This window comes from Bombina bombina, chromosome 1 (assembly GCF_027579735.1).
Source record: "Bombina bombina isolate aBomBom1 chromosome 1, aBomBom1.pri, whole genome shotgun sequence".
Classification (NCBI taxonomy): domain Eukaryota; kingdom Metazoa; phylum Chordata; class Amphibia; order Anura; family Bombinatoridae; genus Bombina; species Bombina bombina.
The window spans coordinates 1,290,753,119-1,290,768,063 of record NC_069499.1 but is presented as its reverse complement, the minus strand read 5'-3'; the positions used below and the strand labels follow the sequence as shown (position 1 = coordinate 1,290,768,063).

Below are 14,945 nucleotides of genomic sequence, written 5' to 3'. Positions count from 1 at the left end.
GCTGCCTGAAGTACTTTTCTACCAAAAACTGCTTCAGAAGAAGAAAACACATCAAAATGGTAGAATTTAGTAAAAGTATGCAAAGAAGACCAAGTGACTGCTTTGCAAATCTGATCAACCGAAGCTTCATTCCTAAACGCCCAGGAAGTAGAAACTGACCTAGTAGAATGAGCTGTAATCCTTTGAGGCGGAGTTTTACCCGACTCGACATAAGCATGATGAATCAAAGATTTTAACCAAGATGCCAAAGAAATGGCAGAAGCCTTCTGACCTTTCCTAGAACCGGAAAAGATAACAAATAGACTAGAAGTCTTTCGGAAATCCTTAGTAGCTTCAACATAATATTTCAAAGCTCTAACTACATCCAAAGAATGCAACGACTTTTCCTTAGAATTCTTAGGATTAGGACACAATGAAGGAACCACAATTTATCTACTAATGTTGTTAGAATTCACAACCTTAGGTAAAAATTTAAAAGAAGTTCGCAACACCGCCTTATCCTGATGAAAAATCAGAAAAGGAGACTCACAAGAAAGAGCAGATAATTCAGAAACTCTTCTAGCAGAAGAGATGGCCAAAAGAAACAAAACTTTCCAAGAAAGTAATTTAATGTCCAGCGAATGCATAGGTTCAAACGGAGGAGCTTGAAGAGCCCCCAGAACCAAATTCAAACTCCAAGGAGGAGAAATTGACTTAATAACAGGTTTTATACGAACCAAAGCTTGTACAAAACAATGAATATCAGGAAGACTAGAAATCTTTTTGTGAAAAAGAACAGAAAGAGCAGAGATTTGTCCTTTCAAGGAACTTGCAGACAAACCTTTATCCAAACCATCCTGAAGAAACTGTAAAATTCTCGGAATTCTAAAAGAATGCCAAGAAAAATGATGACAAAAACACCAAGAAATGTAAATCTTCCAGACTCGATAATATATCTTCCTAGATACAGATTTACGAGCCTGTAACATAGTATTAATCACAGAGTCAGAGAAACCTCTATGACTGAGAATCAAGCGTTCAATCTCCATACCTTCAAATTTAAGGATTTGAGATCCTGATGGAAAAAAGGACATTGCGATAGAAGGTCTGGTCTTAACGGAAGAGTCCACGGTTGGCAAGTGGCCATCCGGACAAGATCCGCATACCAAAACCTGTGAGGCCATGCTGGAGCCACCAGCAGAACAAACGAGCACTCCTTTAGAATCTTGGAAATCACTCTTGGAAGAAGAACTAGAGGCGGAAAGATATAGGCAGGATGATACTTCCAAGGAAGTGACAATGCATCCACTGCCTCCGCTTGAAGATCCCTGGATCTGGACAGATACCTGGGAAGCTTCTTGTTTAGATGAGAAGCCATCAGATCTATTTCTGGAAGTCCCCACATTTGAACAATCTGAAGAAATACCTCTGGGTTAAGAGACCATTCGCCCGGATGTAACGTTTGGCGACTGAGATAATCCGCTTCCCAATTGTCTATACCTGGGATATGAACCGCAGAAATTAGACAGGAGCTGGATTCCGCCCATACCAGTATTCAAGATACTTCTTTCATAGCCAGAGGACTGTGAGTCCCTCCTTGATGATTGACATACGCCACGGTTGTGACATTGTCCGTCTGAAAACAAATGAACGACTCTCTCTTTAGAAGAGGCCATGACTGAAGAGCTCTGAAAATTGCACGGAGTTCCAAAATGTTGATTGGTAATCTTGCCTCCTGAGATTCCCAAACCCCTTGTGCTGTCAGAAACCCCCATACAGCTCCCCAACCTGTCAGACTTGCATCTGTTGAAATCAAAGTCCAGGTCGGAAGAACAAAAGAAGCCCCCTGAACTAAACGATAGTGGTCTGTCCACCACGTCAGAGATTGTCGTACAATCGGTTTTAAAGATATTAATTGAGATATCTTTGTATAATCCCTGCACCACTGGTTCAGCATACAGAGCTGAAGAGGTCGCATGTGAAAAAGAGCAAAGGGGATCGCGTCCGATGCAGCAGTCATAAGACCTAGAATTTCCATGCATAAGGCTACCGAAGGGAATGATTGAGACTGAAGGTTTCGACAAGCTGAAACCAATTTTAGACGTCTCTTGTCTGTCAGAGACAGAGTCATGGACACTGAAGCTATCTGGAAACCTAAAAAGGTTACCCTTGTCTGAGGAATCAATGAACTTTTTGGTAAATTGATCCTCCAACCATGTTCTTGAAGAAACAATTCAAGTCGATTCTTATGAGATTCTGCTAAATGTGAAGACTGAGCAAGTACCAAGATATCGTCCAAATAAGGAAATACCACAATACCCTGTTCTCTGATTACAGAGAGAAGGCCACCGAGAACCTTTGTAAAAATCCTTGGAGCTGTTGCTAGGCCAAACGGCAGAGCCACAAACTGGTAATGCTTGTCTAGGAAAGAGAATCTCAGAAACTGATAGTGATCTGGATGAATCGGAATATGCAGATATGCATCCTGTAAATCTATTGTGGACATATAATGCCCTTGCTGAACAAAAGGCAGAATAGTCCTTATAGTTACCATCTTGAATGATGGTATCCTTACATAATAATAGACAATAATGACGCCCATATTTTTTAGCGCCCAAAAAGACGCCCACATTATTTGGCGCCTAAATGCTTTTAGCGCCAAAAAATACGCCACATCCGGTAACGCCGACACATTTGGCGCAAAAACGTCAAAAATGACGCAACTTCCGGTGACAAGAACGACGCCGGAAATAACAAATAATTTTTTGCGCCAAAAAAGTCTGCGCCAAGAATGACGCAATAAAATTAAGCATTTTCAGCCCCCGCGAGCCTAACAGCCCACAGGGAAAAAAGTCAAATTTTAAAGGTAAGAAAAAAATAGATTATTCAAATGCATTATCCCAAAAAATTAAACTGACTGTCTGAAATAAGGAATAGTGAACATCCTGAATCAAAGCAAATAAATGTTTAAACACAAATATTTAGAACTTTATATAAAAGTGCCCAACCATAGCTTAGAGTGTCACAAAAATAAGACGTACTTACCCCAGGACACTCATCTACATGTAGTAGAAAGCCAAACCAGTACTGAAACGAGAATCAGTAGAGGTAATGGTATATAAGAGTATATCGTCGATCTGAAAAGGGAGGTAAGAGATGAATCTCTACGACCGATAACAGAGAACCTATGAAATAGACCACGTAGAAGGAGATCATTGAATTCAAATAGGCAATACTCTCTTCACATCCCTCTGACATTCACTGCACGCTGAGAGGAAAACCGAGCTCCAACCTGCTGCGGAGCGCATATCAACGTAGAATCTAGCACAAACTTACTTCACCACCTCCACAGGAGGCAAAGTTTGTAAAACTGATTTGTGGGTGTGGTGAGGGGTGTATTTATAGGCATTTTGAGGTTTGGGAAACTTTGCCCCTCCTGGTAGGAATGTATATCCCATACGTCACTAGCTCATGGACTCTTGCTAATTACATGAAAGAAATTAGTCTGTTTGGGCCTTGATTTGGACCTATCTTGAGGAAGGGCATCACCTTTTCCTCCAGTGATATCAGAAATGATCTCCTTCAAACCAGGCCCGAATAGGGTTTGCCCCTTGAAGGGAATGTTAAGCAGCTTAGACTTTGAAGTGACGTCAGCTGACCATGATTTAAGCCATAGCGCCCTGCGCGCCTGAATAGCAAAGCCAGAATTTTTAGCCGTTAGTTTAGTCAAATGAACAATGGCATCAGAAACAAAAGAATTGGCTAGCTTAAGTGCGCTAAGCTTGTCAAGTATGTCATCCAATGGAGTCTCTACCTGTAAAGCCTCTTCCAGAGATTCAAACCAGAAAGCCGCAGCAGCAGTGACTGGGGCAATGCATGCAAGGAGCTGTAGAATAAAACCTTGTTGAATAAACATTTTCTTAAGGTAACCCTCTAACTTTTTATCCATTGGATCTGAGAAAGCACAACTGTCCTCGACAGGGATAGTAGTACGCTTAGCTAGGGTAGAAACTGCTCCCTCCACCTTAGGGACTGTTTGCCCTAGATGTACTTGGCGCCATTTGAGCGTGAATCCCTTGAGCGGGAGTCAAAGGGTCTGACACGTGGGGCGAGTTAGTCGGCATAACTTCCCCCTCGTCAGATTCCTGTGGTGATAAATTTTTTAAAGACAGAATATGGTCTTTATTACTTAAAGTGAAATCAGTACATTTGCACATTCTAAGAGGGGGTTCCACCATGGCTTCTAAACATAATGAACAAGGAGTTTCCTCTATGTCAGACATGTTTAAACAGACTAGCAGTGAGACCAGCAAGCTTGGAAAACACTTTAAATCAAGTTAACAAGCAAAAAATAAAAACGGTACTGTGCCTTTAAGAAAAATAAAAAAGGTCAGAATTTGAAAAAAAGCAGTAAATTAAACAAAATTTTTAGTGTGTATAATAGGCTAACAGAGCATTGCACCCACTTGCAAATGGATGATTAACCCCTTAGTTCAAAAAACGGATCAAAAAAACGATATAGACGTTTTTTAACAGTCACAACAAACTGCCACAGCCTGCTGTGGCCCTACCTTCCCAAACAAACGACTTTGGAAAGCCTAAGAGCCCTTTAGAGAGGCCCTATAGCATTCAGGGGACTCCTGGAGGAAAGCTGGATGTCTCAGTCTGTAAAAGTTACTGCGCAATAAGGCGCTAAATTAAGCCCCTACCACTCATGTCTAAGCAGTGGAAAGCCTAAGGAAACTGTTTCTAGGCAAATTTAAGCCAGCCATGTGGAAAAAAACTAGGCCCCAATAAAGTTTTATCACCAAATCATATATAAAAACGTTTAAACATGCCAGCAAACGTTTTATATTGAAATTCTATAAGAGCATTACCTCTGCAAGTAAGCATGATACCAGTCGCTATTAAATCATTGTATTCAGGCTTACCTTACATAAATCTGGTATCAGCAGCATTTTCTACATTTACATCTCTAGAAAAAAAATTTAACTGCACATACCTCATAGCAGGATAACCTGCACGCCATTCCCCAGCTGAAGTTACCTCTCTCTTCAGTTATGTGTGAGAACAGCAATGGATCTTAGTTACAACCTGCTAAGATCATAGAGATCACAGGCAGATTCTTCTTCTTTTTCTGCCTGGGACAAAAATAGTACAACTCCGGTACCATTTAAAATAACAAACTTTTGATTGAAGTAAAACACAACTACGTTACACCACTTCTCTCTTACTACTTCCATGCTTGTCGAGAGTTGCAAGAGAATGACTGGATATGGCAGTTAGGGGAGGAGCTATATGGACAGCTCTGCTGTGGGTGTCCTCTGGCAACTTCCTGTTGGGAAGGAGAATATCCCACAAGTAATGGATGATCCGTGGACTGGATACACCTTACAAGAGAAATAAACTCTTGATTGAAGAATCAGACACCTAACTTTACCCATCCTTGCAACTGATACAAGCAAAGAGAATGACTGGGGGTTGTGGGTAGGGGGAGTGGTATTTAACAGCTTTTGCTGTGGTGCTCTTTGCCTCCTCCTGCTGGTCAGGAGTGATATTCCCAATAGTAATTAAAATGATCCGTGGACTCACTGTGTCATTAGATATATATATATATATATATATATATATATATATATATATATATATATATATATAAAATAACAAGAGTATTGCATTGAGCAATGATACTTTTTTTATTGGACTAACTATACATTTATAAGTTGACAAGCTTTCAGAAGAGTTCCTTCCTTTATCAAGTCTAAAGCAATACTGACCAATTCAATGGAATTTACATATTATATCTTAAAACACAGAATAGCTAAGAAGAAGAAGAAGAAGAAGTGCAGGGAGAGGAGGAGGTGTCGTAAAAATCATGAGGGGGGTTTAGGTAACAGGCAGACAGTGTCCAGTGTAGGAGAACAGACAGGGGAAATATATAGCTTTACATAGAGCATATACTGACATAAAGTTATATATCAACATTGAATCAATATCTATAAAGATGTGAAATTGTATATACAGGGGGAATACAAAAGTTAAAAAAAGACAAAAGTGTGGACATAGGCTTACCTGTGTACCTATATATAAAGAATGTGGAATATACAATGTAATTGACTAAATGAAAGTACATTACAAAATTTTTTTTGTGTCAATGGATGTGGAATCCCTGTACAGCAATATTCCACATAAAGATGTTATTGATGCCTGCTTAAACTTTCTTTCCTCCAATAGCCCTAACCAGACATATAGTGCTTCTACAGTCAGTAAACTTACAGAATTTATACTTACTCACAATTATTTCATCTTCAACCACTCCATCTACTTACAAACCATGGGAACAGCCATGGGCACCAAAATGGCACCACAGTACGCAAACCTCTTCATGGCTGACTTAGAACAGAGATTCCTAGCCACTCACCCTCACAAACCCTTCAAATACTTTCGCTACATAGATGATATTTTCATCATATGGACAGAAAGAGAAAAAAACCTTGAACATTTTCATAAATCATTTAATCTATTTCATGCATCAATCAAGCTTAAAATGAACTTTTCTAGAGACTGTGTCATCTTCTTGGATACAACAATATCCATGACAAATGGCAAACTGCACTCATCTGTATACAGGAAACGAACAGATAGATGCAGCTACCTCCACAGCTCCAGCTCCCACAATCACATTAAAAAATCCATAATCTACAGTCAGGCTACAAGATACCACAGAATTTGCTCAGATACCAAGGACCGTAACAAACACCTCATCACACTGTCCCAATCATTCAGAGAAAAAGGTTACAAAACAAGGATTATAAATAAAAAAATTAACTCTGCCCTCAATACTCCACGTGAACACTTACTACAATACAGGGAGAAGAAAAACATATCACGTATCCCACTAGTAGTCAAATACAACCCTGCTGTGGAAGGGATATGAAAAATCATAAAAGACTTACAGCCACTACTCTTAGAGGATCCCACACTCAAAAAAATCTTTCCAAAACCCCCAATCCTGGCATACAGACAACCACCTAACCTAAAGCAGAAACTGGTACATAGGAAGCTACCACTTGAGAAAAAGAACACTCAGAATGGAACCAAGTGCTGCTATAAAGCTCTCTGCAAACTGTGTCAACACGTTTGTGAAAGCAGCACAGCAAATCACAATAATAAATCTTATAACATTAAAGGGGCATATTCATGTATATCTGCAAATGTGGTATACATGATACATTGCACTGCATGTGAAATGGGATGCTATATTGGAGAAACAAGCCAAAAACTGCACCTTCGAATGAACTTACACAGACACTCAATCAAAAACCACTGTGAAACAAAATACTGCACCCCTGTTGATCACCATTTCACCCAACCTGACCACTCCATCTACAACCTCAAAATCAAAATTCTCAGAGGCAACTTCAAAAACACCATGGAAAGAAAAACCTTTGAAATGAAAATGATAATGCACTTCAACCTGTTTAATTCTGGACTAAATGTGGACTCTGGATTCTTAACACATTATCAAAAAATTTTGTAATGTACTTTCATTTAGTCAATTACATTGTATATTCCACATTCTTTATACATAGGTACACAGGTAAGCCTATGTCCACACTTTTTTCTTTTTTAACTCTTGTATTCCCCCTGTATATACAATTTCACATCTTTATAGATATTGATTCAATGTTGATATATAACTTTATGTCAGTATATGCTCTGTATAAAGCTATATATTTCCCCTGTCTGTTCTCCTACACTGGACACTGTCTGCCTGTTACCTAAGCCCCCCCTCATGATTTTTACGACACCTCCTCCTCTCCCTGCACTGTCTTCTTAGCTATTCTGTGTTTTAAAATATAATCGTTAAATTCCATTTAATTGGTCAGTATTGCTTTAGACTTGATAAAGGAAGAAACTCTTCTGAAAGCTTGTCAACTTATAAATGTATAGTTAGTCCAATAAAAAAAAAGTATCATTGCTCAATGCAATACTCTTGTTATTTTGATATCTAAATCTCTGGACTAACACAGTTACTCCAATCAACGTATATATATATATATATATATATATATATATATAAACACACACATCATTTATAAACAAGCTTCCTTAAAGGAACATGATACCAAAATGTTGAAGTACTTGAAAGTGATGCAGGATAGTTGTATAAAGCTTATTAGAAAATATCAACTGAACATCTCTGTGTAAAAAAGGAAAATATATTTTATCCCACTGTAAAGAGACTTTAAGCAGCCAATCAGGATACTAGTCTCAGGACTAGGGAGTGTGCATCTGGCATGTGCAGGCACAGTTGTGTTATTTTCTATTCAGATTAAGGAAGTTTACTATGAAATCTCATGAGAACACAGCAAAGCAAAGCATGACATCAGCACTGCTAATGCCGATTGGCTATTGTTTTGTGGGTTTTTATGTTTGTTTTTTAACTTGCAGATGGACAGCAGCTGAAGTATAACTTCACAGAGCACTTACTCTGGTGAGCAGAAGAAATTTTGAGATAAAATATCCTCCCTTTTAACATAGAGATAGAGATATGCAAGTGATATTTTCCAGTCAGCTTTTACAGTTATGCAGTATCACTTTCAAGCGATTTAGCATATGAGTATTATGTCCCTTTAATTGAGCAATACAATTGCATATTGGCAGGTTCTATAACAAACTGTGTACATTTTAATATGTTTCATTTTAATACATGTTTTAAACAGCAAAGCAACAGCATTTGTATTCTTTTCGAGCACACAAAATTTTATTTAAAAGATACATAGTACATGATTGAATACATGTCAAAAGCACTCAATGATCTTAGCAAATCAAGATTTAATAAATATCAGCCACAAAAACACGTACAGTTAGTAGTCTAGTTGTAACTTACCAACCAGGGAGGTGGAGGCCCTTTTTGTGGTAGCCCACCTATTTTCACTTTCTAAAAAATAAATACAAATAAATTTAAATTAGTTACATAAATGTTTAATATAGCAGTAGACAAATATATTCTACAGCAGAGAAAAACATTACATTAAAGGGACATAATAAAGCAAGTTTCACAGCATGTTAAGCATTAGATCATTTTCCTATTGCACTATTGCTTACATAAAACTATGTGTTTAAAAAAGGTTAAACATGTAGTACCATTAAACACAGTAGAATTGCATAATTAACAGGTGTATAATTAAAAGACAATACAATGACACTCTGAATTTTAATTAAGCAGATTTTTTTCTGACATTAATTTTGTTCCTCATTTGCTGGCCTCCTGTATCATGTGACAGCCATTAGCCAATCACAGAGTAGTACACGTATATACTGTGAACTTGTGCACATGCTCAGTAGGAACTGGTGCCTCAGAAAGAGTTCATATAAAAAGACTGCAAAATTTTGATAATAGAAGTAATTTGGAAAGTTTCTTAAAATAGCATGCTTTGAATCGTGAAAGTTTAATTTTGACTTTAGAGTCTCTTTTATAAAGTTCTAGAGCAGCAGTGTTCTGCTGATCCAGAGCTAAACATTGGCCAGTGAACCGAACACTAGTAACCTGTATGTGTAGCCGCCAATAAAGGGCCATGTTTCCACTACAGAGATGACTTTAAATACATGTTTGTGGGTGAAGAAATTGTGCAAAAACAGAATTTATGTTTACCTGATAAATTACTTTCTCCAACGGTGTGTCCGGTCCACGGCGTCATCCTTACTTGTGGGATATTCTCCTCCCCAACAGGAAATGGCAAAGAGCCCAGCAAAGCTGGTCACATGATCCCTCCTAGGCTCCGCCTTCCCCAGTCATTCGACCGACGTAAAGGAGGAATATTTGCATAGGAGAAACCATATGATACCGTGGTGACTGTAGTTAAAGAAAATAAATTATCAGACCTGATTAAAAAACCAGGGCGGGCCGTGGACCGGACACACCGTTGGGGAAAGTAATTTATCAGGTAAACATAAATTCTGTTTTCTCCAACATAGGTGTGTCCGGTCCACGGCGTCATCCTTACTTGTGGGAACCAATACCAAAGCTTTAGGACACGGATGAAGGGAGGGAGCAAATCAGGTCACCTAGATGGAAGGCACCACGGCTTGCAAAACCTTTCTCCCAAAAATAGCCTCAGAAGAAGCAAAAGTATCAAACTTGTAAAATTTAGTAAAAGTGTGCAGTGAAGACCAAGTCGCTGCCTTACATATCTGATCAACAGAAGCCTCGTTCTTGAAGGCCCATGTGGAAGCCACAGCCCTAGTGGAATGAGCTGTGATTCTGTCAGGAGGCTGCCGTCCGGCAGTCTCGTAAGCCAATCTGATGATGCTTTTAATCCAAAAAGAGAGAGAGGTAGAAGTTGCTTTTTGACCTCTCCTTTTACCAGAATAAACAACAAACAAGGAAGATGTTTGTCTAAAATCCTTTGTAGCATCTAAATAGAATTTTAGAGCACGAACAACATCCAAATTGTGCAACAAACGTTCCTTCTTTGAAACTGGATTCGGACACAAAGAAGGCACGACTATCTCCTGGTTAATGTTTTTGTTAGAAACAACTTTCGGAAGAAAACCAGGTTTAGTACGTAAAACCACCTTATCTGCATGGAAAACCAGATAAGGAGGAGAACACTGCAGAGCAGATAATTCTGAAACTCTTCTAGCAGAAGAAATTGCAACCAAAAACAAAACTTTCCAAGATAATAACTTAATATCAACGGAATGTAAGGGTTCAAACGGAACCCCCTGAAGAACTGAAAGAACTAAATTGAGACTCCAAGGAGGAGTCAAAGGTTTGTAAACAGGCTTGATTCTAACCAGAGCCTGAACAAAGGCTTGAACATCTGGCACAGCTGCTAGCTTTTTGTGAAGTAGCACAGACAAGGCAGAAATCTGTCCCTTCAAGGAACTTGCAGATAATCCTTTCTCCAAACCTTCTTGAAGAAAGGATAGAATCTTAGGAATTTTTACCTTGTCCCAAGGGAATCCTTTAGATTCACACCAACAGATATATTTTTTCCATATTTTGTGGTAAATTTTTCTAGTTACAGGCTTTCTGGCCTGAACAAGAGTATCAATGACAGAATCTGAGAATCCTCGCTTTGATAAGATCAAGCGTTCAATCTCCAAGCAGTCAGATGGAGTGAGACCAGATTCGGATGTTCGAACGGACCTTGAACAAGAAGGTCTCGTCTCAAAGGTAGCTTCCATGGTGGAGCCGATGACATATTCACCAGGTCTGCATACCAAGTCCTGCGTGGCCACGCAGGAGCTATTAAGATCACCGATGCCCTCTCCTGATTGATCCTGGCTACCAGCCTTGGGATGAGAGGAAACGGCGGGAATACATAAGCTAGTTTGAAGGTCCAAGGTGCTACTAGTGCATCTACTAGAGTCGCCTTGGGATCCCTGGATCTGGACCCGTAGCAAGGAACCTTGAAGTTCTGACGAGAGGCCATCAGATCCATGTCTGGAATGCCCCACAGTTGAGTAATTTGGGCAAAGATTTCCGGATGGAGTTCCCACTCCCCCGGATGAAATGTCTGACGACTCAGAAAATCCGCTTCCCAATTTTCCACTCCTGGGATGTGGATTGCAGACAAGTGGCAGGAGTGAGTCTCCGCCCATTGAATGATTTTGGTCACTTCTTCCATCGCCAGGGAACTCCTTGTTCCCCCCTGATGGTTGATGTACACAACAGTTGTCATGTTGTCTGATTGAAACCGTATGAACTTGGCCTTTGCTAGCTGAGGCCAAGCCTTGAGAGCATTGAATATCGCTCTCAGTTCCAGAATATTTATCGGTAGAAGAGATTCTTCCCGAGACCAAAGACCCTGAGCTTTCAGGGGTCCCCAGACCGCGCCCCAGCCCACCAGACTGGCGTCGGTCGTGACAATGACCCACTCTGGTCTGCGGAAGCTCATCCCCTGTGACAGGTTGTCCAGGGACAGCCACCAACGGAGTGAATCTCTGGTCCTCTGATTTACTTGTATCGTCGGAGACAAGTCTGTATAGTCCCCATTCCACTGACTGAGCATGCACAGTTGTAATGGTCTTAGATGAATGCGTGCAAAAGGAACTATGTCCATTGCCGCTACCATCAAACCTATTACTTCCATGCACTGCGCTATGGAAGGAAAAGGAACAGAATGAAGCATTTGACAAGAGTTCAGAAGTTTTGTTTTTCTGGCCTCTGTCAGAAAAATCCTCATTTCTAAGGAGTCTATTATTGTTCCCAAGAAGGGAACCCTTGTTGACGGAGATAGAGAACTCTTTTCTACGTTCACTTTCCATCCGTGAGATCTGAGAAAGGCCAGGACAATGTCCGTGTGAGCCTTTGCTTGAGGAAGGGACGACGCTTGAATCAGAATGTCGTCCAAGTAAGGTACTACTGCAATGCCCCTTGGTCTTAGCACCGCTAGAAGGGACCCTAGTACCTTTGTGAAAATCCTTGGAGCAGTGGCTAATCCGAACGGAAGTGCCACAAACTGGTAATGCTTGTCCAGGAATGCGAACCTTTAAATCCACTGTGGTCATGAATTGACCTTCCTGGATGGAAGGAAGAATTGTTCGAATGGTTTCCATTTTGAACGATGGAACCTTGAGAAACTTGTTTAGGATCTTGAGATCTAAGATTGGTCTGAACGTTCCCTCTTTTTTGGGAACTACGAACAGATTGGAGTAGAACCCCATCCCTTGTTCTCCTAATGGAACAGGATGAATCACTCCCATTTTTAACAGGTCTTCTACACAATGCAAGAATGCCTGTTTTTTTATGTGGTCTGAAGACAATTGAGACCTGTGGAACCTCCCCCTTGGGGGAAGCCCCTTGAATTCCAGAAGATAACCTTGGGAGACTATTTCTAGCGCCCAAGGATCCAGAACATCTCTTGCCCAAGCCTGAGCGAAGAGAGAGAGTCTGCCCCCCACCAGATCCGGTCCCGGATCGGGGGCCAACATCTCATGCTGTCTTGGTAGCAGTGGCAGGTTTCTTGGCCTGCTTTCCTTTGTTCCAGCCTTGCATTGGTCTCCAGGCTGGTTTGGCTTGAGAAGTATTACCCTCCTGCTTAGAGGACGTAGCACTTGGGGCTGGTCCGTTTCTGCGAAAGGGACGAAAATTAGGTTTATTTTTGGCCTTGAAAGACCTATCCTGAGGAAGGGCGTGGCCCTTGCCCCCAGTGATATCAGAGATAATCTCTTTCAAGTCAGGGCCAAACAGCGTTTTCCCCTTGAAAGGAATGTTAAGCAATTTGTTCTTGGAAGACGCATCCGCTGACCAAGATTTTAACCAAAGCGCTCTGCGCGCCACAATAGCAAACCCAGAATTTTTCGCCGCTAACCTAGCCAATTGCAAAGTGGCGTCTAGGGTGAAAGAATTAGCCAATTTGAGAGCACGAATTCTGTCCATAATCTCCTCATAAGAAGAAGAATTATTAATGATCGCCTTTTCTAGCTCATCGAACCAGAAACACGCGGCTATAGTGACAGGGACAATGCATGAAATTGGTTGTAGAAGGTAACCTTGCTGAACAAACATCTTTTTAAGCAAACCTTCTAATTTTTTATCCATAGGATCTTTGAAAGCACAACTATCTTCTATGGGTATAGTGGTGCGTTTGTTTAGAGTAGAAACCGCCCCCTCGACCTTGGGGACTGTCTGCCATAAGTCCTTTCTGGGGTCGACCATAGGAAACAATTTTTTAAATATGGGGGGAGGGACGAAAGGTATACCGGGCCTTTCCCATTCTTTATTTACAATGTCCGCCACCCGCTTGGGTATAGGAAAAGCTTCGGGGGGCCCCGGGACCTCTAGGAACTTGTCCATTTTACATAGTTTCTCTGGAATGACCAAATTCTCACAATCATCCAGAGTGGATAACACCTCCTTAAGCAGAGCGCGGAGATGTTCCAACTTAAATTTAAATGTAATCACATCAGGTTCAGCTTGTTGAGAAATTTTCCCTGAATCTGAAATTTCTCCCTCAGACAAAACCTCCCTGGCCCCCTCAGACTGGTGTAGGGGCCCTTCAGAAACAATATCATCAGCGTCCTCATGCTCTTCAGTATTTTCTAAAACAGAGCAGTCGCGCTTTCGCTGATAAGTGGGCATTTTGGCTAAAATGTTTTTGATAGAATTATCCATTACAGCCGTTAATTGTTGCATAGTAAGGAGTATTGGCGCGCTAGATGTACTAGGGGCCTCCTGTGTGGGCAAGACTGGTGTAGACGAAGGAGGGGATGATGCAGTACCATGCTTACTCCCCTCACTTGAGGAATCATCTTGGGCATCATTTTCTCTAAATTTTGTGTCACATAAATCACATCTATTTAAATGAGAAGGAACCTTGGCTTCCCCACATTCAGAACACAGTCTATCTGGTAGTTCAGACATGTTAAACAGGCATAAACTTGATAACAAAGTACAAAAAACGTTTTAAAATAAAACCGTTACTGTCACTTTAAATTTTAAACTGAACACACTTTATTACTGCAATTGCGAAAAAGTATGAAGGAATTGTTCAAAATTCACCAAAATTTCACCACAGTGTCTTAAAGCCTTAAAAGTATTGCACACCAAATTTGGAAGCTTTAACCCTTAAAATAACGGAACCGGAGCCGTTTTTATATTTAACCCCTTTACAGTCCCTGGTATCTGCTTTGCTGAGACCCAACCAAGCCCAAAGGGGAATACGATACCAAATGACGCCTTCAGAAAGTCTTTTCTATGTATCAGAGCTCCTCACACATGCATCTGCATGTCATGCTTCTCAAAAACAAGTGCGCAATACAGGCGCGAAAATGAGACTCTGCCTATGATTAGGGAAAGCCCCTAGAGAATAAGGTGTCCAATACAGTGCCTGCCGGTTATTTTACAAAATTCCCAAGATTAAAATAATTCCTCAAGGCTATGGAGTATAAAATATGTTTATATATAAATCGATTTAGCCCAGAAAATGTCTACAGTCTTAAAAAGCCCTTGT

At 40.5% G+C, this 14,945-nt stretch overlaps 1 protein-coding gene across 1 annotated transcript in view; it reads right to left on the bottom strand.

Annotated features, from left to right (window-relative positions):
- The window catches only part of CEP89 (centrosomal protein 89), an 805,336-nt gene that overhangs the window by 597,936 nt on the left and 192,455 nt on the right, over positions 1 to 14,945 (bottom strand). The window contains exon 9 of the mRNA XM_053701611.1: positions 8,873 to 8,923. Coding sequence (XP_053557586.1) covers positions 8,873 to 8,923 — 51 coding nt within the window. The remainder of the gene's footprint in view (positions 1 to 8,872; positions 8,924 to 14,945) is intronic.